The sequence below is a fragment of the Melopsittacus undulatus genome, chromosome 5, assembly GCF_012275295.1.
Source record: "Melopsittacus undulatus isolate bMelUnd1 chromosome 5, bMelUnd1.mat.Z, whole genome shotgun sequence".
Lineage (NCBI taxonomy): Eukaryota > Metazoa > Chordata > Aves > Psittaciformes > Psittaculidae > Melopsittacus > Melopsittacus undulatus.
The window spans coordinates 82,482,816-82,510,600 of NC_047531.1; the positions used below are offsets into that span (position 1 = coordinate 82,482,816).

The window sequence follows — 27,785 nt, forward strand, 5'->3', positions numbered from 1 at the left end:
CATCCCAAAGTCTCCCTGCTATCCTACCCTTACTTTTAATATGGTGAGGAAAACAATGCTATAGGTTACTGATGTGTCTCAACTCAGGTATCTGGGATGTTTCTTACTATTAGCAGTTCTGTCTTACTTTTCCCACCTACTGCAAAGTTTCAGGAAGGAGCAGATCTCTCATAGTTTTTCTTGTGACAGTTGGAGCAGAGTAGCAAGACACTGTATAGATTTCATAGTTCTTACTACCTTTTAAAGGAAGTCAAACACTGAAGTCTTAGGCTGATGCATTAAAGAGTCTCTGTGTCACTGTCTGCTCGGCACTTGGTTCTGTGAGTCAAAACAAGAGTTTTGCATTAGGACTGATAACCAAGTGCTCTCTTTGGGATTAAAATCTCAAAAGAAAAGATTTGCATTTTAAGAGCATGGATCTTTGATATATGCTGTACAAATAACTGGAAATAGAACAATGTTGTTGAGGGAATGCTCTTGCCTGCCCAGTGCCTACTAACTGCATAGCCCATCAGACTTCTCCAAACCCGTGGAGAAATGACATATCCCAGTCTACAATGGGTTAGGGGGTAGTGGGGAAGGGTCCAGCAGCAGGAAATTCCCACCCTCCTAATTTGCTTGGTGTGTAGTTCAAGCCAACTGGCTCACAGTCCATCTTTGCTGGGCTACACTGTGTTTTGCATAGAGCTTCACTGTGAACTGAGATAGATAGGCACTCACAGGCTTGGTTAAAGTGGTTTTCCACTCACTTTGGGAGCACCTAAAATGCCTGTCTGTTCTGATGACCTGGTGCATCAGGTAAAGGTATTTATTTTACCTTGTATTGGACTTCTTCCTCTAGAACCAAGCTTTGTTTCAAACAACAACATTTGTTGTTACAACAGTGTAACACAAAAAAACCTCTTATTTTAGCAACATTCCTGTTCTCTGCATGGTGGGATTGAAATACATGCTATTTAAGGGTAAAGTGTATCTTATGTACTAGCATGCATGGGTGAATATTGAGGACAAATGTTTCCAATATTTAACAAATGTTAATACAGCAGAGCTCCTAAGGTATTTGTTTTCTCTTGAAAATGCTGCCCAGGGTTTCCTGTTCAGCCTTTAACAACATTTTCCTTTACATAACTTATGTACTTTACATATAATTATGTGCATTTCTATATAAATATATCAACACCTCCTCATCCCTCATGGCATGTGTGTGAAAAGAAAACCATTTTACCCAAGAAGCAGCACATTTTATGGACCATGCTCACAGAGGTTGGGCACTTTGTTAAGGACATGGTGCAGGCTCTTTCAGTCTCTGACACCTGTCTGGTTATTGTGCAGTCCCTCAGTGTAACTTGCCTTTTTTTGTCTCTCCCAATTCCATCCACTGTTTACAACAAAACGTCAGCATTCAGCTGCTCAGCAGCAGCCTACATTTCTTGCCCAGCTCCATGGGTGAGACTGTGTGACAAATGTACTACTCAGTCAAGAGGAGATGACTGCGTGCGTAATGCTCATCATCCTTTGTAGCCCGCTAGGTAGCCTCTTGACAAAGACAATAATCCTCTTTGCCAAGTTCATGGGGGTGGAAGAAAAGGTCAGATGACTCCTTGGCCTTTGATGCTTCTGTCGTTAGAGAAACATATGTTCTGTGAGATACATTCAGTAGTGTCTGCCTGTCTGAAGAGCTGGACAGCTTCTGCTAATGCACTCTGTAAATGGCTATACTCAGATGGTCAGGTCTCTTTTCCAACTTTCAAACTAGATAAAACTGTTCTTCAGCTGGACTTTTTTTCCTGGTGTTTGGCCCAGACTTCTCCATTGCTGAAAACAACCTGTTGTACCATAAGAACACATCTTATGGTGCACTGACTTCAGAAGCAGTACCTCTTTCTGATGTGTACATCTTTCATATACTTGTGGATTTCTACTTTTTCCTGATACTTTTAAACATTACTCACCTCACATAGCATACTTAACTTATAACTATGCCTTGAAGTTCTTCTTTTTCATCAATATACTTCTGAAAACAGTAGTTTCTGGAGAAGCTGAAAGTGTCCCTGCTTATTGCAGGGGGGTTGGACTCAGATGACCTTTAAGGTCCCTTGCAGACCAAACTATTCTATGATTCTGTAAGTTATTCTGAAAAATGATACTGAAAAACATGTTTGTGTGATATAAAATGTCTGACAAAATGTATTGGTGGATTGTAGATAAGGTCTAGCTTAAATCTCTTCACTGCAAATTAAACACAGAACTCTGTTTATTGCTACTTTGCAGACTCTGCCATGATAGTTCACAGCCTTCTGAGATGCTATGGTTAGCATGTCCAAGCCAGAAGTGGACTATGCTAGGTACTGTTCAGGTGCCAGATGAAGGAAATGAGAATAAGCACAAGAGAAAAAGGCCATAAATCTCAGGAGCTGTATACCCTGACATGTCAGAATGCCATATTGCTGATGTACCTACTGACCACTTACACATAGTAGCTATACCTGTTACTCAAGGACAAGCAATGCATCATTGGTGTCCTTACCAGCAGTTTAATAATAGCCAGGCACAATGACTGTAGCCTATACTTTTAGGGGAAGATTTTGGAAATTGGTCGTGATGCAATTCAGTGATGTAAGTTTACCCCCACTAGTTAAAACTATCACATGAGAACTTTTTCACCCACCTCAGCACGGATCTTCAATCCCAAAAATTGGCTTTTTATCATGTACAGTCTGCCCTTTAGACATCTTTAAGAATAAGAATAGGTTGTGTTCTTTCTAACAAGGGGTCCTGCTGCTACAGCAAGCTTCACTACTTCCTTCACTTAGAGTATTGATTACATGCCAAAGCCACTTCCTCAATTATGTAAATCAGCTGAGAAATGGCAGCACTGACAATGAGTGTTTCATGTACAGCTCATCATCTTGAAGTGCTGTAGTTACTTAGTGTGTTATGATCCATAACCTAATTATAGGCTACTTCATTTTTCAAGAGTACAAGCTTACATATGCCCATACACATCCACATGTTGGGGTTTTTTTTGTGACTGCAAACACTCTCGGTATATGCATTTCCTTCCAAAAGTATTGCCTTCTGTCACTGTTTGCAAATAAACCATGTCCCATATGCCATTCTAGAAGTTGTTAGAATTCTGGGAAGAGTGAAATGACCACCTTCTCATAGGATCATTACAAGAAAAAGCTATGAAGAGAGAAGTCTTCTAAATTCTAGTCACTAAAGTAGAACTGACAAACCTGGAGACTTTTGTTCTATATTCTGCATGCAGACTTCTTAAAGATATCAGAAATATCTATATTTTTTGAAACAGCAAAGCAACTTAGAATCACTGGTCATAATAAAAATAAATGGATTTAGGGCCTTAAGTCACAAAAGCACAGATAATTTAAGGGGAAAATAAAAACCTTTGGTGAAGAAAAACTAAAAATATCCAAACCCTTAAAAAGCACTAAAACCATTTAATCTGAGAGAATGTTGTTGAGACCCTGCATTTGCTCTTCAGCTGATGGTCACCTGGCCCTAAATAAGTCAGTTCAGCTTTGGTCTGTCTAGTTCAGTTCCCTGCTGCCCTATAGGCAGCCTTAGCCAACCCCCAGTCTCTACAAGGAGACAAGTGGGACTTTAGCAATACATCCAGGTTTAGAAGAGAGAGTGAGATTCCAGCAACACCAGCTCAGAGCAGCTCAGGCTTTGCAAAGTCAAAAGATAAGAACAGCTGAAGTTGTCTTTCTACAGTGTGGTAACAATATAAATCTTTCTCCATGCCTACTATTCTCTTCTCCTTCTACCTAGTTCCAAGAGAAGGGAATGAGCTGGTTGTCTTCATGGTTTATTTCATGTTGTCTCATTCCGGTGGCAGGAGAACCAGAGCTTATTTTCAGTGCCAAACAGATTCTGGTTTTCTTCTACCACAAGGAGAACCATGGTGAAGAGAATATACTTTACATTGACCAACACCAAATGTAGGGGGTTTATTTTCACAGACTCAGTTGTGTGTTTTGATTCTGGCCCTGTGATTCATGCAGAAAGAGAAGCACTGAGGTCACTCCAGAAGGGAAGTTTATTTATCTTTTTTATCTTTATCTATAAGGAAGCTTATTTATCTTTTCCAAGTCTCTGCTTGTTAAATGTCTTCTGGATGCCATGCATAGTCCCCTGTTAAGGCTAAGGGTTAAACATCATCAAGAAATGTCTTTGTTCTGAGCAGAGAAAATGAAACCTTCACATTGAAGTAAATGCAAGTAGAATCCCTTCTGTTGGACAGGGTGCATCATGACATGGCCTTTTTAAAAGGATAGATAGTGACAGCTCCCATCCCTGCATGAGGCCAAAACCTGAACTTCTCTCTCATTTCTTTCGTCCATTCCAGAGTGAGCCACAGCAAATGCTGGTGCTGTATACTTCATGAACAATTCTGTTGGCATGAGCAGAGAACAGATCAGTATCCACACAAAAGCAGGAGAGTAATTGCATCTTCACAAACAGTGTGCATCAGAGCAGTCTCCACAGACACATCAGGCAAAAGCTCATGACAAACCTTAGCAGTACTTACCTGCACACTCCTCAGTCAGACTCCACATACATATAAGCATGTTTGTCACATGTACGGGCAGACCTGTGCTTTTGTTACACCACAGGGTAGTCCAGTTTGTGAGACTGCTGCAGGAGAGTTCCTACTGGCCAGTCTCCTAATCAGCAGATTTCTAGTTCCCTGTGTGCTTTGCTTCCCCTTCTGCTTTCCTCTCCCATTTTACACAGGAAAACATTGAAGGAGGAGAGATAAAAACCCTAGTTACACAACCTTTGCCACTCATCCATTATCCATAACTACAGTAAGTCCAACAATCACTTAGAAGTAGCCTATGGAAATGGCTTCTCTGATTCCCACTTCCAGACATTTTTCTGTTTACTGCTCCATTGCTTGACCTATTCGAGCCCATTATCTGGGCTTTTACTCCAACCAACCCATGAGACAGAAAAGTGTTTCTAACTATTAGGGGTTGGGAGGGTTTTATTGGTTTTTTATTGAGCTTTGTATTCTTACTTGCATATAAGAAAACTAGATGCGAGAGATCATTACAGAATCAAACACGAGACTGCATCTTCTACATGTATGCTAGGAATAACCTAGTACATTACTACTAGTTATACCTAGTAGAAATAAGCTAGTGACACTGGAAAAGTCACCATTTTCTTGATGTTGGCATGTTATGCCTGGAAAGTAATTTACTAACTTTTCCAGGTCCCACAATGGATAGCAATATGATATATGTTAGATTATCCGAGGGTAACACTCATCATGCATATTAATACCTACTTCTGGCTGTGGGTATCGATCATCTAGCAAGAAGGTGACATGTTGCAAATGCACAGGGCTGATGCTGATGTATTCAGAAGGTATTCACCTAGCTAATGGGGTGCATCTGCAAGTGTATCCGTCTTTCAATCATTTCTCTGACTTCCTGCAAGACCTCAGGTTTCCCTCAGGAGTCATCAAACCTTCTCCTTCTCCATCTAGAGGGTTGACAAGAGATCCCTTTAGACTCCTCCGCCCCGCCACAGAAGGGGAGGGTACCTTCACTCTGAAGATTTAAATAGGAACTCCCAAACCTATAGGAGATCTTGTAGCACATTATCCCAAGAAAAGAAGGCTGAAGATTTGCCACTGAACAAAGTATGAAGGTGAGTGAAACTCTTTTGGTGCATGGGAAAGTTTAGCTCTCAATTAATAGCTTTCCATGTGAGTATAGCATTTAGCAGCAGCAGGAGGGCTTAAGAATTTTAACTTTAAAACAATTTATTTTTAACTTTAAAAATAAATAATGTAAGAAATATACACAATTCTATTCAATGTGCTTGAAGCAACTGCATTAAAAAAACATTAATAGCAGAGCATGCTCTTGAAACCAGGGTGAAATGAACTACTGTGATTCCTAATGTTAGGTGCTCTCTGTTGCACATCACTTTATCAATACATAAATAACAACATGGTCTATGTGAACAAGCAGAGATGTAACATTTTTCAGAGGATTCATGCTCAATGCTTTCATTTACATGTGCTGCATCAGCAAACAAGCTCCAAGAATCAAAAAAGCCTGTCTCGTGACATGTGTGTAATCATGGCTGAGGCAAATAGGATGCTAAGTTTAAGAACTTTCTTTTCCTGAGGAGGCAGTGATGTGCTCTCCTGGTTGATCGGCTTTTGTTTGAAATGGCAAGTCCCTGCATCTTCGTTGTCTAAACTCTATGATTCAAGGTTTGGTAAAATCAAGATATACTTTATATTGTCTTTCCCCCTTAGACTGTACATTTCTCTTTTTTCTGGAGGATCTGATGTCCTTGTAAATAGGACAAAAGGTGCTTGTCATGATGGCAGTTCTCACTGGTATGGTACCTTTGTAATGAATAGGAGTTAAGAGAATATAACATGCTTGATTTAACATCCATCCTCCCATGAGATCACTGTGTACAGATCAGTGAAACAGTCACTGAGCAAAAGGAGGTTTGGCAGCAAAACAGGGAGAAAGGAGAGACTGGTCATACCCTCACATTTACATTTGAAGTTGAGAGGATCTAAGGATCTGAAAGGTCTTCCAGTACCTTGTAGTTCTTTGTTGTACACAGGGACTGCATAAACTGACAGCAATTGCAACAGCACTGATCCTGGCAACGTCCTTGGTGTCTTTCTCCTGGAGTGCACCTCAGGTAAACTGCTCACTTACTTAAGGCTGAATGCACAGCATCCGTGAACCTCATGGGTTGGTGCCATGTATTTGTACTAGTTAGTAATGTGTTGACATGGCTCTTCTCTTTTTTTTGGCACAAAGGCTTATTTCCAAAGGAGAAACTGGACCCCTCAGGCTATGCTGTATTTGAAGGGTGCACGTAAGTCCCACACTCTTTCCATTTTGAGGAAATAATTTTACCACTGGATAATTCCTGATCTGCTTGGCCCCATACAAGCAGTAAATCCCTGAGGATTCTGTGGAGGCAGAAGTTCTGAGGCCTGCAGAGATATACTAACTACTTATTTCTTCTTGTCTCTGAAACAGTGGTATCACCAGTATTATTATGTTTTAAAGAAATCAAATTGAAGAAAGCAAGTGTTGGAAGAAGTGAAGCAAAACAAAGTACTGAAAAAGTTGATGGAAGCTTCATTGTAAAATCATAGAATCATAGAATAGTTAGGATTAGGATTGGAAAGGACCTCAAGATCATCTAGTTCCAACCCCCCTGCCATGGGTATGCTATATAAACCATATCACCCAAGGCTTCATCCAACCTGGTCTTGAAATCTGTCAGAAAAGAAGTTTCCTTATCTGAAATGAACTTAAAGTGGGTTTAAGACACACTGGATATAATTATCATACCTTATTTTCACTCAGGCTTTATTAAAACATCTTCTCAAGTAACAGGGGGTTGTTGCCTTGGAGTGTTATGGTTCAGGATTGGCTCTTGCTGATATGGAAAGGCCCTTATGCCTCCCATTTTATGTTTGTACAAGTAATGCTGTAATTTTGTATTTTTAAAACACTGCTTTAGGGGCTGTAGTGTAGGAATGCCAATAGACTGGGAGGCTGTTTTCACCCTTTTCCCACTGCTTTTGTAGAGGGACGTCGGTTCATCTCAGATGAGAGCCAGCGAAATGATCTGTATGACAGAATGAAGCTTGGTAAGTACATGTGCACAGGTATATGTAACACATTGATCTCTCCTCAGATTATGAGAGAAATCTGTGGAAACTGGATGGGATATATTCAAGGAAACAATTGAACTTATTTCTGCTAGTTCCTTCATTCAAAGAAGTACATGATAAAGACTGACTTTCCTCCCTTTTGCACCTGTATGATTTCATTTACAGAAGTTCCAGGTGGACCTGGCTGTTAAGTGGGATTATTATCAGTACTCTGATTTTTGTTTTCCACTGGAAAAAATCAAGTTATTAATTGTGCTGAACTGACAGATGACAAAAGTAGACAGATAATGTTCCTGGAGTAAACAGAATGCTATAGCAAAGTAAGGAACATATGAAAAAAACCTAAATGTTCTTTTTACCTTCTAAGGGACCTTGAAATATCCTGCTTTTTGTAAAGATTACTTGTCTCTTCTGTGTTAAATATTCATCTGGGTGGTTGTGAGTAGAGAATGTTATAGTGTGAAGGATACAACTGCTCTATTTTTCTCTTTGGGTCTTTCATTATAGAGATAAAAAAGCAAAAGACAAACCAAAGAAATGCCATCAAACACTAACCAGCCACGCATCTCTCTTCTTATAATTCTAGAGACACGCAGCCAAAACACAAATCCTTTATCTCTTTCTGAAGCTGCTGCACTGTTCCTTAGTTCCTTACAGAAAGCACAAGAAGAAGGTAAATGTGTGTTTTGTCTTACCCTGACTTTTTAAAACGAGGTTTGTCACTGTTTCATTTATTAACAATTTAGTAAAATTGCAGAGGAGCTGTGGGATTCACATCTGGCCTCTGCAAGCTCTGTTACTGGCACAGTTGACAAGGGTCCCAGGGGCTTTTTGAAATAGAGCTTTGAAATATCCTGAAAATCCTGTAATTTATTCATGTGTTTCCAGCTTCCCATCTCTATATCCTCATCACATGCTTCCTGACCATGTGCTTCTGCTTCTCCAGGACCTCAGAACCCACACGTCCCTTCCACAACACCCCCTAGCAAAACCCAGCTACTGAGTCAGGCTTAAGTAACCTGTGCTCTCCTTCATGCACACTGCATTCCCTTATCCTACGTTCCCCTGCTCCCTTGCCCTGCTTTAGTTCACCCTTCCGTGCTAGCCAGCCTTCCTGAACTGCTCATTGTCTGATGCATAGATAGAGCTCACCAGGCTGAAGCCCTAAATCTATGCTATCCTTGTCCTCTGTCTTTCTACATTTCACCTCTGCACAGTCTACTTTTGGAAAATAGAGCTGGGGATGGGAATGTTGTAAAAGGAAGATGCACCCTACAGGCTCTTGAGAGACCGTGCTGTGCTCTGGCTCCTGGGTGCAGCAGATGCTGTTGTAGCATATGCAAGGCCAGGAGTTTGTTTAAGTTTAGCTCGTCCTCTCTTTGGTTCAATACATGGAGGAACAGAAGGTAGCTAAAAGCTATCTTTGTTTCCTTGTCCTGGTTGTGAGTTTCTTATTCAGATTGTTAATTGCTGTCATCCTGACAGGGAAAAAGCTCTTGAATTAGTAAATGTGAAGTAAAATCCTAGTAAAATATGAGGTAGTTTTGTACCTTTCATATAGACGAGTGGTAAGACAGGCCTGTTACTGTGTGTGACAAATAACTGCCTTGCCACCACTACGGTATCACCTCTCCTTTGATATCTAAAGCATACACCTTTCCTGAAATGAGAGTGTAAGAAGTGTCTTATATAATCTACCCTGTGTATGTGCAAATATACTGGAACCAGTCTTGTCTTTGCCACTTCCTAAAATCTCCCATTGCACCTCACATAGGGCTGAGGCTCTGTGCTCAGCTCTCTGTTCCCTGCCCTGGCAGAACTCTGCTAATCTAAAGAATTCAGTGGCATTTAAGTGACAGAGAAAAGGCAGAATTAACAATGAGCATAATGCTTTGGGCAAAATATCTGAGCAGTTCTAAATATAAATCAGTGAAAGTTTATTTGTGTGCTAACAGAAAGAGAAAATCCTCTAAAGCTCACAATTCATAAACTTTAGTGGTATTTTCCAGCCTGTTGCTGCTGTTCCAGAAGAGATGGTGAGCAGCAACAGCCCCTGAGAGAAAAGGTGACATATCTGAGAGAGCTAAGTAGGACTGGCAGCTTGTTTGAAAAATACTGTGATATTGCCATGATTGTAGTAGGGAATAACAAAACGGCCAAACCTGGGTAAGGTGTGCACTTTCAGATGGTCACTTTCCAGTGATTTTAGAATCCTCTTGCATGAGAGAAATGTGCAAATAGAAACCAAATATATTAGTTTTCTTATGCATGAAAAAATTCTATCTTGTACTAAGATACCATTCTGGACATGGTTTGTATCCTTCCACTTCAGAAAACAGAAAAATTCCTACTTTTAAAATGAGAGAAGGCATGATTCTCTCTACAGACACTTACATCTCTTAGCTAAGCACTCACTTTACACTTGGCTTGTGCTTGAGGCACATTTGTCTCCTGAAAGCTTTACTGAATAAACTTTCCCTTACCTACAGCTTAATCTTCCCCATTGTGTCTTGTCTTACAGCTGAAGAAGAAAACAGTGATCAGCCTGCCTACCTGACAGATAAGCTATCAAATTGGTGAAATATTTCAGATTTGACATTTGGATTGCATAGACCTTGAAATCACGTCTTGTGTAAGCAGAGTATTTCATCCATCCTCACTTCAGTTCCCAAACGTGACATATATAGGTATTGCAAAATTTTGAATGCAAGCAGGTTACAGGTTACTGGTAAAGTTCAGATACAGGAGATATTTGTTAAGTTCTGCTTTGTTTAGGTCATTTTGTATGTCCCACCTAGAATTTAAAATACATTGTACCGTCTTACCTGAAAAGATGATTAAAACGTCTTTTTTGGACAATGACTTCATTTTCTTTCAATAGTCATTGAATAGTCATCTTTTACCACCAGCTGTGTATTGAAGCCCTTGTAAAGGTAATTCCTTCACCACTTTGCTGCCAGCCCTGTAAATTGCTGATCATTAATAAAGTCAGTGAGATATTAAAACAATCCAGCTATCTTTGACTGCAAGGACAGTGATTGTTTTTTGTTGCAGATATCTGTCACCACAGGGAACAGGCAACAGCACTTACTTAGCCCTCAGCGCTGCCCCAGTTACATGCATACAGAAATGTATAGTCTGAACAATCCTACTGAGCAAGTCCCACCACATAAAGATAAGGGTGGGGATAGGTCTTACAGGATCTGGACCTCATTAATGCCTCTGGAATACAGTCACAGCTGTTTGTCAGGACGTGCAGTACTGATGGAGCTGGTGGTGGTGTACCAGGTACAAACCTAGTGTCACACATGACAACAGGCACACAGAATATTAATTGCATGGTTACTGTACTTTTGTTGGCCTGCTTTTTGAGTTGTGAAACTGGAACTGTACATAAACTGGTTTATTATCATTCCATGTTGATAAAGCTATATTTAACATCATTGGTGTAGTTTTGTGGTCTAACTGGAAAGCCCTCTGTAGTTCTCGTGTAATTAAAAAACAGCCACATGATTCTTGTGTCCAAGCAACTATGTTTTATTGTTTTAACCTTCAACCCTAGTAATACTCTTAATCTTTCAATGCTACTTCCCTCTGATTTTTCTCATGACACTACTAATTGACTGTTAACGCACACTAACAACAATGCTGCTTCGCCTCAAAACAAACGCAGCTGAAGGAACAGAGGAATTAATTTCTATCACGGGGCTATTGGCAATTGGCATTTTCAGTAATTGTTTATAATTTATATTATTTCAGGGAGGAATATAACTGGAGAAATAAAAATGTCCTTGTATGTTAATTTTTAAGCACCAATGTATGTTTGAATAGCAGTATATCATAGAATCATAGAATAGTTAGGGTTGGAAAGGACCTTAAGATCATCTAGTTCCAGCCCCTATGCCATGGGCAGAGACACCTCACACTAAACTGTATCACCCAAGGCTCTGTCCAACCTGGCCTTGAACACTGCCAGGGATGAAGCATTTACAGCCTCCATGGGCAACCCATTCCAGTGCCTCACCACCCTAGCAGTAAAGAATTTCTTCCGTATATCCAATCTAAACTTCCTTCTTTAAATTTTAACCCGTTACCCCTTGTCCTATCACTACAGTCCCTAATGAATAGTCCCTCACCAGCATCCCTGTAGGCCCCCTTCAGATACTGGAAGGTTGCTATGAGGTCTCCACGCAGCCTTCTCTTCTCCAGGCTGAACAGCCCCAACTTTCTCAGCCTGTCTTCATATGGGAGGTGCTCCAGTCCCCTGATCATCCTTGTGGCCTCCTCTGGACTTGTTCCAACAGTTCCGTGTCCTTTTTATGTTGAGGACACCAGAACTGCACACAATACTCCAGGTGAGGTCTCACAAGAGCAGAGTAGAGGGGCAGGATCACCTCCTTCATCCTGCTGGTCATGCTCCTTTTGATGCAGCCCAGGATACAGTTGCTTTCTGGGCTGTAAGCACACACTGCAGCCAGCTCATGTTCATTTTCTCATTGATTAACACCCCCGAGTCCTTCTCTGCAGAGCTGCTCTGAATCTCTTCTCTGTCCAGCCTGTAGCTGTGCCTGGGATTGCTTCAACCCAGGTGTAGGACCTTGCACTTGGCATGGTTAAACTTCATGAGGTTGGCATCAGCCCACCTCACAAGCGTGTCAATGGCATTCCTTCCCAGCAGCGTATCAACCAAACCACACAACTTGGTGTCATCAGCAAACTTGCTGAGGGCACACTCAATCCCACTGTCCATGTCAGAGACAAAGATGTTAAACAAGATCGGTCCCAACACCAATCGCTGAGGGACACCACTCGTTACTGGTCTTCAGCCGGACATTGAGCCATTGACCACAACTCTTTGCATGTGCCCATCCAGCCAGTTCTTTATCCACCGAGTGGTCCATCTGCCAAACTGAAGCCTCTCCAATTTAGAGACAAGGATGTCGTGTGGGACAGCGTCAAATACTTCGCACAAGTCCAGGTAGATGACATCAACCACTTTACTCCTGTCCATCAGTTCTGTAGTCCCATCATAGAAGGCCAATATGTTGCCATATGACAGAACGCATTCATGATGAGCTTCATCTAAAGACTGATGATATCCATCAGAATATTTTCATTAATTTAATTGCTGTATGTTTCTATCATACTCTGAATAGCTAAGTTACTTTTCAGCACATTTTAAAGTATGATCAGTCAATGATCAGACACAAGGTGGAAGGCTTATACATCCTTTGGTTTATTGCTATAATGAAATTCATATGCCTCTAAATGAAATGATAGAAAAGCTGTATCAATCATATTTTCAGCTTTTTGTATGCAGTCCTGATGTAAGCTCACTAGCTTAAACAAGTCATTACAAATACCATGGAACAGAATAAACATTCTGCTGTGCTGGTGAGTGGTTTGTGAAACCCTAGCATTTTCAATCTGGCAGCTAATCACTTATGTAAGAGACAGCTGCTACCAAGCTTGTCAGATGTCAGTAACTATTAGAACTGTGTGGCATTTAAGTTAGGCAATCTGTCTGAACAAAAAGCCATTCCTATAAAACTGCAAATCCAAAATGCAGAAATACTTTGCTGTAGTTAAATTGTCATGCTGCTGATGGCTAGTCTTAGCGTTCAAGAGAGTACTAAAATAACCCTAGAGGCAGGAGGCAGAGGTCACTTTGGCCATGCAAGGACCATTTCTGAGAAGAATGGGCACTATCTTCACATCAGTCAGATCTCAGAAGTTGTACACTTAATGTCACCGGGCTCCCCCTTGGGATTTACAGTGAAGGTAAATACCTCCAAAATTTACACCATCCTACCTGCTGAAGAACAGGCTGAATCAATTCCTGGAAATGTCTTTTCTTGAGCAGCATGAGAAATTTCTGATGTGCAGACTTCCAAAATAAAAGATGAATCTCCTTCCTAACATCTTAAAGTCAAGATCTACTTCTGAAGAACATGTTCAGGCACTCTGCATCTCTAGGAATTACAATCCTTTTGAAAGCTTTCTGTAGATAACGTCTACTTCTTGTTGTGGGGTTCAATTATTCCCCAAGCACTTAGAAGTTTCAGGTGCTTTTCAATATTATGTCTGTGGGGCAAATGTGTTCTTGGAATTGTTTTAGCATTAAGAAAGATTACATCTTTCCTCAAAGAAGTGAAATAGACCATGGATTAACTGGACAATTGGAAGAATTAGAGTTACCTATCTTTAAATGCTGTCACACTGCTCTATGGCATGTAGGTTTGTCTGCAGGGAAAGGTCTAACATGAGGAAATTTTGTCACTCTCTTTAGCCAAGTCACGTTAGCTTCCTCCCAAACTAGTTTATTAATAACCTTAGAACCTAAGACAAGATGAAAACAACAAAAAAACCATACCAGAGGAATCAGAAAATAAACGGTCTGCTGTTTATTGTGGGTCTAAGTGATTTTAGAAAGACAACTTCATTTGTCTCTAAAATTCAAATGCCCACTGCTTAAGACTTTATTTTGTTCCACAGGAAGTATGTTTTACCACTGGATCAAGACACTTCTGTGTATTGTAAGAAAACATGTTTTAAGTGATGTAAGCTTACAATAAACAGCATAAGTAAAAAGAAAGACCATTTTCTTTTCAGCGTATCTTTTTAAACCCTGACAAGGTTTCCTCAGTGCAACACTTTTTTCTCTACATTTTTGAGCTCTGGCTTGAAATTTATTTTAGTTTAGGAAGGGAAAGGGGAAAAATGAATGAAGCAGAAATTAATTTGGGACACCCATAATGGAGCTATCAGCATAGACTATAATTCATAGAGATGATTATGTACACAAAGTTATGACCTGCAGTTTGTATAAGCTCCTGAGGGGACTGTCACATTCTCTAGGTTTATTAAGTTTGAGAAATCTTTCCTATCTCAAAGGGGCACAGAAGGATTGTCATTTAAACTACTTTTAAGGTGAAATAATTAGGATTTACAACAGTGTAGCTCAAATAACATTTAAGATTCCCCTAATTATATCATACTGTCCTTAACAGAAAGCTTAGAAGCCTATAGGAAGAACTGTTGAATGGATGAAGAGACCTTGCCAGGGTGAGAGCAGGAAATTCAGTTCCTGTATTCTCCATGCTTCTTCTTTTTCCCTTGTGGCAATGCTCCAAGAGTAAAGGGAGACTTGATGTTTTGCCTGTCCCTTTCAGCTTCCTCATCCTCATCATATCTTTCATCCTCATCTTCATCTTCAGCTTCGCTATGGTGAGGGCTGGAATGCTGAGAGGCAGAAGGTGACGGTGGCACTGATGAAGGCCTAGGATACCTGAAGCCTTCCGTCTGGCAGAGAGAGAAGCATGTTTTATGTATTACCACAGTGTTCCTCAGTTGTATACAGCAACTTAAGAAAATTAGCACTTCAAACAAAACCAGTGGTGGGATGTAAGTTAGACCTGCTCTGCACTCTAAAATTAAACTCCCTTGACTCTACATCCCCTCAGTCCTTCTCTGCTTGTACGGCTGCGATCTTTAGCCTGTGGCATAAATAACATGCTACCTTTCTAGCACTCCTTCTTGCAATATATGACTACCTTTACTGATCCTAAAAACTGTCAACACAGGATGAAATCCTTTGGTACTCTGTAGTTAGAATATGCTTATCGAAAGTCAGAATTCTGTCAAGATTTAAAACTGTTTTCTAGTTATAATGCCAATATCTGCAAAACCAGAGCCAAGAAAGGGTTGGTTTGCGCTTCCTTTGTCCTTCTTGTTTAAAAACAAATGTGCAAATCTCCAGAGGTGCTGGGGATTTGGTGTCAAATAATATTGTTCTTATATTGGATCTGAGCAGCCTCCCTTCTCACTTTGGTGATAATACGCACTATGCCAGAATGCCTTTAGACTGACCCCTTGCAGTTCCAACCACAGCTTCCTCCTCATGGACCATGCTTAGGTGCTTTCTTTGCCTCACTTTCCCTAGAGCGTCGTTTCCCAGCTCCTCTTCTGCTTGGTTTGTGCAGAACATCTCCATGACATTTATCAGAAGCAAAATTAGAAGCTGCCACTCTTAAATAAATATTTCAAAGGCCAGTTCCTCAGCTGGTCTAAAGTGGCATAGTGCCAACCAGTCACTCTGAATGACCCAAAGAACTGTTCCTGTGTTGCACCTGGTATTCCCAGTGTTTGCATGTGATGCCATTACAACTCCTGACTAGAGGCTGGATCTATAACTTGTTGAGCTTTTAACTATTAACTCCTACTTTCCTTTACGGAATCACAGAATCCCAAGGGTTGGAAGGGACCTCGAAAGATCATCTAGTCCAACCCCCTGCAAGAGAAGGGTAACCTAGAGTACATCACACAGGAACTTGTCCAGGTGGGCCTTGAATATCTCCAACATAGGAGACTCCACAACCCCCCTGGGCAACCTGTTCCAGTGCTCTGTCACTCTTACAGTAAAGAAGTTCTTCCTGATGTTAACGTGGAACCTCCTATGCTCCAGTTTACACCCATTGCCCCTTGTTCTACCACTGGATATCACTGAAAAAAGCCTGGCTCCATCATCCTGACACCCACCCTTTACATATTTGTAAACACTGATGAGGTCACCCCTCAGTCTCCTCTTCTCCAAGCTAAAGAGACCCAACTCCCTCAGCCTCTCCAGTTAAAACAAACCTTGCTGACTCTTCTCTCTTCCTGTCACACACACACACGTACACACACTGTCGCACTCCTTCTCTCTCTTTGTAAGAGTAGCTAAAATGCAGATGAGCTTATCTCTAAAAACAGGCTTTACCTTTGGTGGAGCACATGGTTCCATCTCAAATTTATCTGGAAATGTTCTGCTGAGGGCCAAGTGTCTGGCATGCATATAATACTGCAACATGAAAGAGAAGCCTTTACAAGTCAAGGAAGTCTTGGGTAGATTTAAACAGGTAAAATAGGAACTTAAAATGAGTATCTTCTAAAAGATAATGCTGAACAAAGGCTATATATGTTTTTAGCTAAGCAGAATCCAACTGATATCACTGCTTGTAATAAGCACATTGCTGTGAAGTAGTGAAACATTCACATTAGATTCACACTGAAGTAGAGTCTGGAACAGAAGCTGAATAAGGTTTCTGTAAGACCAATGCATTAAGATAGAAAAAGCATTTGTCTCAGTCAGTGTAGCTCTTACTGAGTGACAGGTATTCTTTATCTCTCAGGATAGAACTGGCTCTTTTTTAACCAGGAAAATTCATATCTGTAAGTGTGTACATGTATATATACACAAACTTTGGACTCATCCTTGCATAGGAGGCATGTGTAACAGTCACAGAGGGTAGTATTTAGGAAGCCTTGTATGTAAGAATTTGGCAAAAATACTTATGGATCCACTATATTCACAAGTATGTGTCACATGCATGATAAAAACAGCTTGTTATATCAGGGTCTTATGCTGTGTTGAGAACCATATAAACAGAAAGGTTCTCACACAGATATCAGAGAAGGACAAGGTCCAAAATAGTTAAAAACTGATGCATGTACATCGTTTCTTTGTTCCTGTGGATTTCAGAATGCTGCTTTGCTACTGTTTTAGTAGGTGGTACTGCAGTGTTTTCTATGTCAAATCAAACCCATTATTTTGCCTTCAAGGCACAGAGGTCATTTAGAAGTGTTGAGGAACTCAAGGCCCAGCAGCAAGAACAGGTAGGATGTTTGGAAGAATACAGATGACTTTGGAGCACAAAACCGTCTTAATGTAGGGTTACCAGTGACACAAGTAGTGTTGTCAGACACAAGCTTTTTACACTGTCTTTAGCACCAAGAATAAAAACAATTCAGCCAGCATGACTGGCTTCTGCTCTAACTTACTCAGTTAAGTCATGTCTCTCCTTACCACTGGAGAATGGACACATTACACCGTGAAAGCAGGCTTTGCCTTCAGCACCTTTGAGAGATGCTTTTCAGAGCAGGGATGTCTCCTTGCATTGTAGCATAATGTTAAAGACTGCTAGTTAGACCTATGCGCCTGGAAAGTGTAGTACTTCTATTACACAGTTTCACATACCCTGCCTAGGTATCTCCAGTCCAACAGATCTGAGAGCCTCTCGGTTCGGTTTCTTTGGATGATTCTCTGTCGACGGGACTGCTGACAAAACCCATACAGGAACTGAGTCAGCTGGTTGCATGATTCATCAGGTGAGCGGAACCTCCTGTCAACTATGTAGATGCCTGAAGAACACAAAAAAGGTGAAGTCAAGCGGAACTGAAAAGGGGATATGAGCTCTTACATTTCCATTCTACCTTCTGTCACATAGTCTTACAAATGTTACATGCATTATATGGTCTTTTAATGTTAGAAGGCAGCTATGACTGGAATATTTGTTGCTATTCTAAGGCAATGGAAAGCTGCAGAGAAAGATGTATTTTTTATTTTAACTTTCTTTACATTTCAGGCTGAAATTCAGCAAATTATTCAAAACTCAGAGGCTTTATCGTTGCTGTGTATGTATGTCCAAAAGGATTCAAGAAATTCTAGATAAAATATTGACTGCTTAAAAAACCAATCTAGTGCTTTCCTAATTTGCAGTAGAATTTATGAGTGAGGATGTTCAGAATCAGCCTGTAGTGGAGAGGCTGTGTTTTCTGTAGAAATACCAGTGTTTCCCCAGAGATGGCTAACACATATGTTAGTCAATGTACAGTTCTGGCAGAGATGCCAAGGTAAACTTCACCTCTGTAGTTTGTTGAGACCAATACCTTATTCTTGACACCTTCCTTACACCAGGGTGTTGGGAAGAAGAGGGTACTAGACCTCAGCTATCCTCAAAGATAAGACAGAAACACAACTACCTTAAATGAAGTGCTCAGGGTCCCCAAGGAATGTACAGTAATTTATGTCAACACTCACATCTATGTTTTGGCAGGGAAGAGCAAGTCTGAAGGCTCTTAAAGATATGCCTCAGGTAACTCAGGCATAGCTATATTTTACAACAGGTTCTACCCCTTCTCCTAAGGCCAGGGCATAATTTGAACTAGTGTGGAGCTGTCATTGCCTAATTGTGCACAGAAGACACAGAAGGCCCTAGTTTCAACACATTTTCCTTATTGTCCTAACACAACAGGAGTTGGCTACCCTCCTCCTCACCATACTCCAATCATAAACCATTCCTAAACTTTCATGAACAGATTCTTATTTGTAAGTAAGTGGGTTCCTTTATTTTCACAGGTTTACTTTCCAGTGTAAATGGTAATTTATTCTTTGTTTGGTGGGGGTGAGTTTCACTGGCCTTAAAGTCCCAGCATATCCTTCTTGGACTACTCAAACAGAAGCAGATTTTCACTGCTTCTATTGAAGGGTTGACAGCATTACAGTGTAACCTGAGTCATTAAAGGGAAGTGCTAGGAAACTGGTAGGAGGAGGAATACTGAGTTTGAAAGGGTAAAGCAGACAAAAGGTTAAAGGGATAAAAAAAAAGAACTAGAAAGGGTTTGGATAAGTATGAAAGCTCGAATGGCATGTTCAACATAATGAGATATTCAGAGCTCTGAATATATTACCCAATGAACTCCATTGCACCAGTGAAAGCATGAAATTGAGGAGTAACAGCATCACTGCTGTGCTTTTTACGTTCCCAGCTCAGTGTCAGTACTTTGATGTAGTGTTAAAAATGTTACCATAAGCCGCTGGATCAGCAACGTGTTCCTGCATGAAACAGCCGAATCCAGAAAGGTTTGTGGTTACGCTGGGAATGCCCATCACAGTACATTCAGCTGCCGAAAGAAGCAGACAGAAAACATTTCAGGACAATATGCTTTGAATGGTTTCACCTTGAGAGAAAAAAAACAGGCAGACAGAAGGTCCCATGACACTAGAGCTGCCCTGGAAATTTCAAGTGAAAACTATGATGCTTTGTTGTGGGTTTGGAGAGAAAGAAAGAAGAAAGAAAAAGGAATTATAAAAAGAGAATTTCACACTGTTTTTGTGAACATATTTTTGTGTTTCCCAGAAGCCAAACTGAACATTTTCTGGAGTCCAGTGTTGAAACTGAGAACCCCAATATATGGTCAAGACTGTTACCTTGAATTTTAAATTGAAGCCTGATGTACAATTATGATCATCACTTGTTTGCAGCTACTTAAAAACCTGAGTCTCTTAAGTGCAGAAGCATGTTAAACTTTGTATTTTGACATTTGTTGTTTGCAAACAGGTCCCTATAGCAAGAAAAAATCCCAACAAACACTACCATTAACTCAGGACCACATTCAAAGTACTTGTGGAGCTAGTTTTATAAAATTAGAAAATGTATACATCTATTATAGTTATTTCTATCATCACTGTCTATAAGGATAACTGTTTACTCCGACTGAGTTTTTGCTGGTGAACTTAAATGGAACCTAAGACAGCAGATCAATATCCTAGTCGTTGAAAGGCTAAAAGCCTTCATTCATATCATAATTAAACTGATGTCTATAAAAGAGAGCTAGAAATCTACCTTTAAAAAGTCACTTTTTGTTTCTGGAGGATTTAAATGGGTATCAACTAAGGGAATTGCTTTTGCATTAGTAAAGGAAAGAGAAAATACACTTTTAACTAGTGTAAATCACAACTTTACTGAAAACTGCCAAGTACAAGTCTAACTTGTTATCTTACTTGGAATTGATTAGCTCACTTATTTGGAGGGAAATAGCTGTGAAGAATGACTGAATTTGCAATATTTCTATTGTGAGTCATTGGCTTACAGAAAATGCTCTTCAGAGGGACACCCCAATTTTCAGATGTGTATCAAGACTGTAGAATGCATATTGGAGGACATAAAAACCCCTTTGATCTTCATAGGTATTCAAGTTCATGGTTTTACACCGATTTCATCAAGGGAGAAGGGCCTTTTGTAAATCTGAGCCCAATTATTTAAGTCAGAAATTATATTTTCTCCGTATCCTTAGGAATTTCCATTTAATTCTGTGAAATTCTTTACCACTGTGTGATTTGTGGTGAATATCTTATATAAGGCATTACATAATTCTCTCAAACTTAATTGTTATCTTGAATTAAATCCACTGAACTACATCGACTAGTAGCACCAGATTTCTTGTCTTACTTTTTTCAATATGTATATTGCTCTAAGTCTTCTAAAATTCTTGAATCAAGTTAAGGATTAAGTTTTAAAGTTATTTTTTAGTTCTAAAGCCACATAAAATCAAGAGATTACATGTGAATATGGGAAAGGGTCCAACGCAGGGACAAATGTGAGTAGCTGTCAGTCAGTAGATGCCATTTTATACCACCTGGCCCCCAAATTTTGCCAGAAGTAAGACCTTTGCACTGCAGAGGAAACAGAGCCAAAAGAGTTTTTTCAGGATTCCAGAAGACACTGTCTGAAAGCTATTCTGCATCAACAGAATGAGTATTTATCTTCCAGTACTAGTTAACAGTACAGATTGCCTACCTGGAGTGTAACCCCAGGGTTCATAGTATGATGGAAATACACCAAGGTGGCAGCCTCTAACAAATTCCTCATAGTCCAAGGGCAGCAATGGGCTTGTCGAAGAAAGAAACTCTGGGTGTACAATCACCTGCATATTCAAAACTTACATTAGAGTTGAAAGAAAACCATCATCAGTACATTTTAATTATTGATAAGCTTAAGCAATTTCTTCTGGTCTTTTACTAAGTGTCTGGACAATACCTCCTTTGCTCATCTTCCCATATTAAAATGTATCCTGCCTGCATGCAATCTTGTCCTAGAAATAGTATTGATAATGAACTCTTTTTCTGGACAGGTATTCAACTTTATGCTTGCTGATCAAGGAAGACCAAGTCCATTGAGGGTTATACCTAAGGCCGTGGCATTTAGCAATACTAAATTGGTTCTTTTGGTCTGTTGTACAGAGGTACACAGTAATGGCATGTCTCGTTCTAGAGGAGGCCTCAGGAGGATACAGTACTTCCAAGCTTCAAAGCATCCAGCTGAAATACAGCAATCTTTACAGTACTCAATGAAGCTCTTCAGATTTGGAACAACAAAAAACATAAATTCCAACATTGTCAGAGTTGTGAAAATAGGTGTTGATTATTTCTCTGGTCTGGCATAGAAGATATGGAAGTGAGGATTTATTTACACACATTTAGCTTCCAGTTTATGTAAACATGAGCACAACCTGAACAGACATTTCTTAGGCTCAAACCCCTGTTTAGCTTCTACAGCAAATGTTGAGCATCAGGGTGCTGTTCTTAAAAGGTGAACCAATATTCCGGAAATATCTGTGCTCAAATGATGAACCTCCAGTTTTAAGCAAATGCATCTAATAGAGTTTTATATCTGGCAGCAAATGACCTATCACTCTGGATGTCAGTACTAGTGATTCCTCATTTACTTAAGGAAGTAGCAATAAAACAATTCCCTAACATCATATATCTAACTTAAAATTAACTTGGATAAACAGAAACTAAGGATGTCTGTGAACTGACTAGCTGTTACTCCTAGAAAGGGAAGAAGAGAGAACTACTTTACTAGTATAATATGGCATCTCAAGAATTTGACTGCACTTCCATGCTAATGATCCAGACTGAGACTATTTAAAGAAATTTTATATGTCATGGTTTAAACCCAACAACACATTCTCTCTCTCACCACTCCCCCTCTTTCTTTCTACCCCCTCCCCCGCTACCGGAGGGATGGGGAGGAGAATCAAAAGAATGTAATTCCCACAGGTTGAGATAAGAACAGCCCAGTAACTAAGGTATAACACAAACTACTACTGCTACCATCAATAATAATGATAGAGGAAATAACAAGGGAAGAGAATATGATACCACCCTCTGAAATGAGCTAGACCGCCAAGAGAGCCAGCCTTTCCTGGTAACCCCAGTTACCTCCCCAGGCATGACATGCTGTGGTATGGAATACCTCTTTGGCTAGCTTGGGTCAAGTGTCCTGTCTCTGCTTCCTCCCGGCTTCCCCTCCTCCCTGACAGAGCATGAGACTCACAAAGTCCTTGGTCAGATTATACATTACTTAGCAACAACTAAAAACATTGGTGTTATCAGCTCTGTTCGCAGGCTGAAAGTCAAAACACAGCACTGCACCAGCTACTAAGGAGAAAAACTAACTGCTACTGCTGAACCCAGGACAGTATCTAAAATTAAAAAGACAGAATGTACCTTTACTCTGTCTGAACGATTATTGAAAAGGCCAATGCGTCGAATGGTATTAAGAATTGGATCATTGCCATCATCAATCATGTTGTGGGTGGTCACTGGAGGCAGACAGTGTCGCTAATAAGAGAAAAGGCAACCCATAAGCCAGGCAAAACTGTTGTCAGAGTCCTGTTACTGTTTTCTAAGGTGGAAGACAGTGGGAGATTTGTCAATGTGAATAGGTATTTATTTCAATTTTAAGGGAAGAAAGGAAAGTTATGAACATATAAAATTGTCTTCTATATAAATAAGGCCACAAATGAAACCATAAAACCTGCCAAGGACTTGTTTTATTTACCTCACAATAAATGTATTTGTACTAACTTTTAGAAAAACCTACCATTAATTTTAAAGGTTTTTAGTCAATGTGTTACACCTCCTTAAGAGACTGAGCTTACATATTTTCTGAAAATGGAAGAACCCATACCTCAGAAATAATGTAAAGTTCACACTTGGTGCAGAAGAAGATAATCAGGAATTTTGGTGTCCTGCATATGACTGGAGGAAAATATCCATGGATTCCCCTAAAGAACTGGTTTGGGTCATACCCTCATTAAAAACAGTCACAGCTAATCTTTAAATGTTACTAATGAGAAGTATATTTGCTCAAAACCTCTTTTCAATGAATGCATATCACTATATGTCATACACAATACTTAAACATAGTCATATTAATCATTTATACTAATGTTTGTGTAAATAGTACATTTTCTGACCTGAGTTGAAAAGATGGCTCTTTTCATAATGGTTATATCATCTCGGTCAAGAATCTTGTTCAAGTCTGGAATTTCTCCTCTGCAGAGGCAACACAGAACCTATTTACCAATTGACTTACTATCAATTGTATAAAGAAAATGAAGAAATGGCAAACAAGGTCTGATCTGAAGTCTGCTGATGTCAACATGAATCCTTGCTTTGCTTTCATGGCCCTTCTATATTCCCTACCTTTGGTTCTACCATACACTTGTTGAGCTTCCAGTTAGCTTCCAAAAAAGCTAAACAATTCCTTTTTTTCTATTTTTCAGACACACCTTGTTTTTGCTGAAATTCCAGTAATCTCATCTGTGGGTCATTCATTTACAAGGGCCTTTTGAAAGAATATTACTAAGCCACTGATATATATTACTTTGTCTCTGGTGCTTTTTTAAGCTGAGTTAGCCAATTTTGGGCAGTGAGTAAGCTCACTGTGTTACTTAGACATCCCCTATGTCTGTTGAGACTCTTTTCACAATGGGATGCTAGTACCTTTGAATTTTTCCTCTGTGACATGCCTATTGAGCAAGTAACCTGGATATGGAACAAAGGGTCCCATATTCTTCTCCTATGCCCTTCCTATAGATGTCCAAATTTCTTACACCAAGAGTAGAAGCACAGAAACACCAAAGGTAAGCCAACTGAATACGTGGCTCTGCAAAGCAGAACAAAGTAACCTATACACTCACTTTAGCAGGGCATTGTAGAGTTTCTTTCCAAACTTTTCTTTCACAGATTGTGCTGTGTCCCTGGGAAAATAAATAAATATATGTATAAAACAGAAGAATCCATAACAAGACAGAAGAATGGAGATTCCTGCTGTTGGAGATTAAATTGTGCTTTCACATATACAGGTGGAACCAAGAATACAGAAGCAGATAGAGATCTGGTTCTCAAAGCTCTTTTATCCAGCCAGCAGCCACACTGATGGGTTTCAACACAGCTGTGCATTTGATCTGCATCCGAAGATGAATACACTGAGAAAGCCAGGAGCAGGTCTCATTAGTAATTACTTCTAATATTTTGCTCTGATCAGTAGACCACACTTTCATCTCAGCTATGAAAAAGATAGCATAGATATGACTATATATAGAAAGATGATCATTAACACTGGACACTAATGAAGACTGAGAGGTCTCCAATTTAATTTGACCTAGCAGAAAGATGTGAGATATAAGAGTTAAATAAATATGCATTTTAAAGCAAGCTTTTCCCTTCATATTCTGCCCTATTTCCTAACTCAAAGAGTTTTGAAACCAAGTGTTTGACTAAAAGGTAGTTTGCCATAAATTAGTTTGCAAAACAAAATACTTCCCTGGAATGCTCAGGCCATGTTTTAGGCTAATAATAAAACCTGTGCCAAACAAACGTTATGTTTTAGCTAAGAAAGAACTCCAGTGAACAAATGTTCTAATGATCCTTGTTAAACTATGTTTGTCACTGGTTTTGTGCAGGTTTAGTATCCATTAATTGAAGATTTCAACTTGATTACTGATATCCAGGAACTGAGCCAGAGATCATCTATTGGAGGCAGTTAATGAGATAACAAAGAAAGTAGTATCTTTCTCTTACACAGAGCCTTTCATCTACAGATATTTAAGTCATTTAGATCTCTATCATTTTATAAATATAAAACTGGCATCAGAAAGAGGTTAAACAGTGAGACACAAGCATAAAACTGGAAGCTAGGTCTTACGGGTTTTAGTCACTCAGCTTTAAGACCAAACTCTTTACCTCTGCAAACAGAGTTTAACTACTCTACCCAACTAATAAAGTGAATATTTCAATTTCCCTGCTTAGATAATTAATCTGTAAATATGTTTAGTGAGATGGCATTTTTTCAACAATACACAAGTCATCCTTGACAACGCACCACTTATTTTCTTTCTGAATTTGAACCTTCAGTTTTGCCATGAGCCTCAGTTCAGAAGTACCTCACAACGCATATTTTCTCCCTAGTAGGATCACACAGCAGTTAAAGTGAGGTTAAGTCTGCTCCTGCTTTGCTTTTTGTTTGGGAAGTTGTAAAATGAAACCTGTTAAACTGAGAAGGGCTGTAGCAATTTTCCCTTTATAGCTGTAAGTTTCACTGCTTCGGTGTGCCCATTACTTGTTGTAGGTTATACAAAAACCTACAGAGTTGTTATCAACTGTTATTCTGCTGGATTAGACAGTACAATTTCCATATTTCTAAATAAAAGAGGACACATAATTAATTACTTTTTCCCACTGGTGGCAGAGAAGCTCACTCCAATAAACTAGCAGACAGTCCTTATTTTGTGGGAGCTCAATGGCGTGTCCAAAGGGAGCACCAGAAACAAGCAGAAGACAGAAAGACCAGTGCATTTTTCTAGTACCTTTGATTTTGTTACTGCAAAACAAGTACTATTTGCTAACTTGTTACAAAGAATGGCAAGGGCAGTTTACTAAAAATCATCTGGACAAAAAGAAGAGAAATCATAGAATAATAGAATCATAGAATGGTTAGGGTTGTAAAGAACCTTAAGATCATCTAGTTCTAATTACCATTCCCATTTCTTTCATCCCCAGAAATACATTCTAGTTACCCACAATCCTCAATTTCAGCAGGACAAAAAGAGAGAGCATTATTCTTCATTACAATTTTGCATGTCTCCTCAATTCACTGTGTGAGGCCGTCAGTGAGAACAGCAATTACCAGAGTTGCTTCCGGACTGCTTGTCCTTTCAGAGTTTCCACATTGAAATTGTTTGTCTTGGCTGGCATGATGAAGAACACAACAACTGTAACATCAGTCTTATGAACCTACATGGACACAAGATGGAGAGGAAAAAGAAAAGTCTCACTGAAAGGTATCACAGCCAACTTTAAGAATTAATCACAGGAAAAGCCAATGCTCTTTGTTTGGTTGTCCAGGAAGGCTCTGATCTTATACCTCTTCCTTTAGCTATGAAGTTTATGTCAAGTCAGAGATATAGTTGAGGGTAGATACAGGTAAATAGATATCACCCAGTTCCAGTTTGGAAAACAGAGATCTTTCTGACTTCTAACGGTTTAGAGGCCATGGTTTAGGATATGAACATAGACTGCAAAAAGGAAGAAACATACACACATATTCTCACCTGGCACAAAATATGTTTGCTTAAAGAAATGAACAGTTAGTTTACTAGGTGAGGTGTGCCCAGGCATGGGGCAAGGGATTTTCTACAGCAGCAGACAGAACTACTTTCTACAGCAATAGTTCCTCAGACGTATGGGCAGAAAGAGGGATGATAGCAACCACTATTTATCTGAACTCATGGCAAAGAGCCTGCCAGACACACAGAATTTCCTTCGACTTTCCATCAGCCTGGCTTGTAATTGACACCATATAAATCATTAGATAAAAGAAGAAACTGCTGCTACACACAAACCATTGCTCAAGCAATGCTTTCCATCCTAACACATAGGATCTTCCACATTGTCAGCATTCATAGTTAATAGCTATGTAAATGCTATTAACAGGCAGCTGCTGTTGCACAGCAGTGCCAAACAACAGAAGTCAGTGTTTGGCAAAGTTGCAGAAGAAACACTTAGGTTATGAGAGGTGACCTGTTGTGTGTGAATTGTGTGAGTAGATTAAGAGCAAATGGATTAAGCATTTCTAGAAAGTCCACAGGCTCTAACAGTGTATTAATAGAAAGTGGTGATGGAACAAATGTACTTAAAGCTTGGAAAATTAATATTTTTTTTTAGCACTAGCAATAGGGTATCAAGATTTTTATCCAGATTTTTCCATATCATTTAAATGACAGAACACAAAAAGTCTGGGACAACAGCCAACTGATCCTTGCTACATGACTGAAACCTGATCAGGCTTTTGTTCCATTCTTTTGCTGCTGTTTTTAGTTCAATGTGCCAGTCTTTGGGACACATCTGTCATTCAGTGACCTCATCTGTAGGTGGGAAGTGCTCTGGTCTTTGATCATGACAAGGCTCAGGACTTATCTTCATTAAAGTACTCCATAAAGGCATTTAGAAACATTGCACATATTTTTCACTTGAGGAAACAGAAACATGGAGGAGTGAGTGGCTTCCCCATGCTTATTCATCAGGCCACTACCACACCTTGCTTTTAATGCAAGATTCCCATCCAATGCGATAATAGTATTCAAAGATTTAAAAGATCATGGCCAGGTCCTAATGAATTAAGCAATTTGCTTTAAA

General features: G+C 39.7%; 2 protein-coding genes across 2 annotated transcripts in view; one reads left to right on the forward strand and one right to left on the reverse strand.

Moving 5' to 3' along the window:
* The first annotated feature begins 5,679 nt into the window (after positions 1–5,679).
* Positions 5,680–10,279, forward strand: SPX (spexin hormone). The gene is made up of 6 exons (XM_013128801.3): positions 5,680–5,685; positions 6,628–6,708; positions 6,831–6,888; positions 7,613–7,675; positions 8,286–8,372; positions 10,221–10,279. Exons 1-6 carry the CDS (start codon positions 5,680–5,682, stop codon positions 10,277–10,279), a joined length of 354 nt encoding a protein of 117 aa, XP_012984255.3.
* Positions 10,280–14,779: 4,500 nt separating this feature from the next.
* The window catches only part of GYS2 (glycogen synthase 2), a 40,147-nt gene continuing 27,141 nt past the window's right edge, over positions 14,780–27,785 (reverse strand). The window contains exons 8-16 of the mRNA XM_005148164.3: positions 26,278–26,384; positions 24,290–24,349; positions 23,564–23,642; positions 22,812–22,925; positions 21,097–21,223; positions 19,325–19,420; positions 17,715–17,878; positions 16,458–16,538; positions 14,780–15,001 (exon numbers count right to left, since the gene is read on the reverse strand). Of these exons, the coding sequence (XP_005148221.2) occupies positions 14,780–15,001; positions 16,458–16,538; positions 17,715–17,878; positions 19,325–19,420; positions 21,097–21,223; positions 22,812–22,925; positions 23,564–23,642; positions 24,290–24,349; positions 26,278–26,384 (1,050 nt within the window). The remainder of the gene's footprint in view (positions 15,002–16,457; positions 16,539–17,714; positions 17,879–19,324; positions 19,421–21,096; positions 21,224–22,811; positions 22,926–23,563; positions 23,643–24,289; positions 24,350–26,277; positions 26,385–27,785) is intronic.

Bases quoted from the DNA above. Each gene is read 5' to 3' on its own strand.
- SPX (XM_013128801.3), top strand. The intron at 6,709-6,830 runs GTAAACTGCTCA...TTTGGCACAAAG, and splicing joins TCTCCTGGAGTGCACCTCAG to GCTTATTTCCAAAGGAGAAA. The intron at 7,676-8,285 runs GTAAGTACATGT...TTATAATTCTAG, and splicing joins GTATGACAGAATGAAGCTTG to AGACACGCAGCCAAAACACA.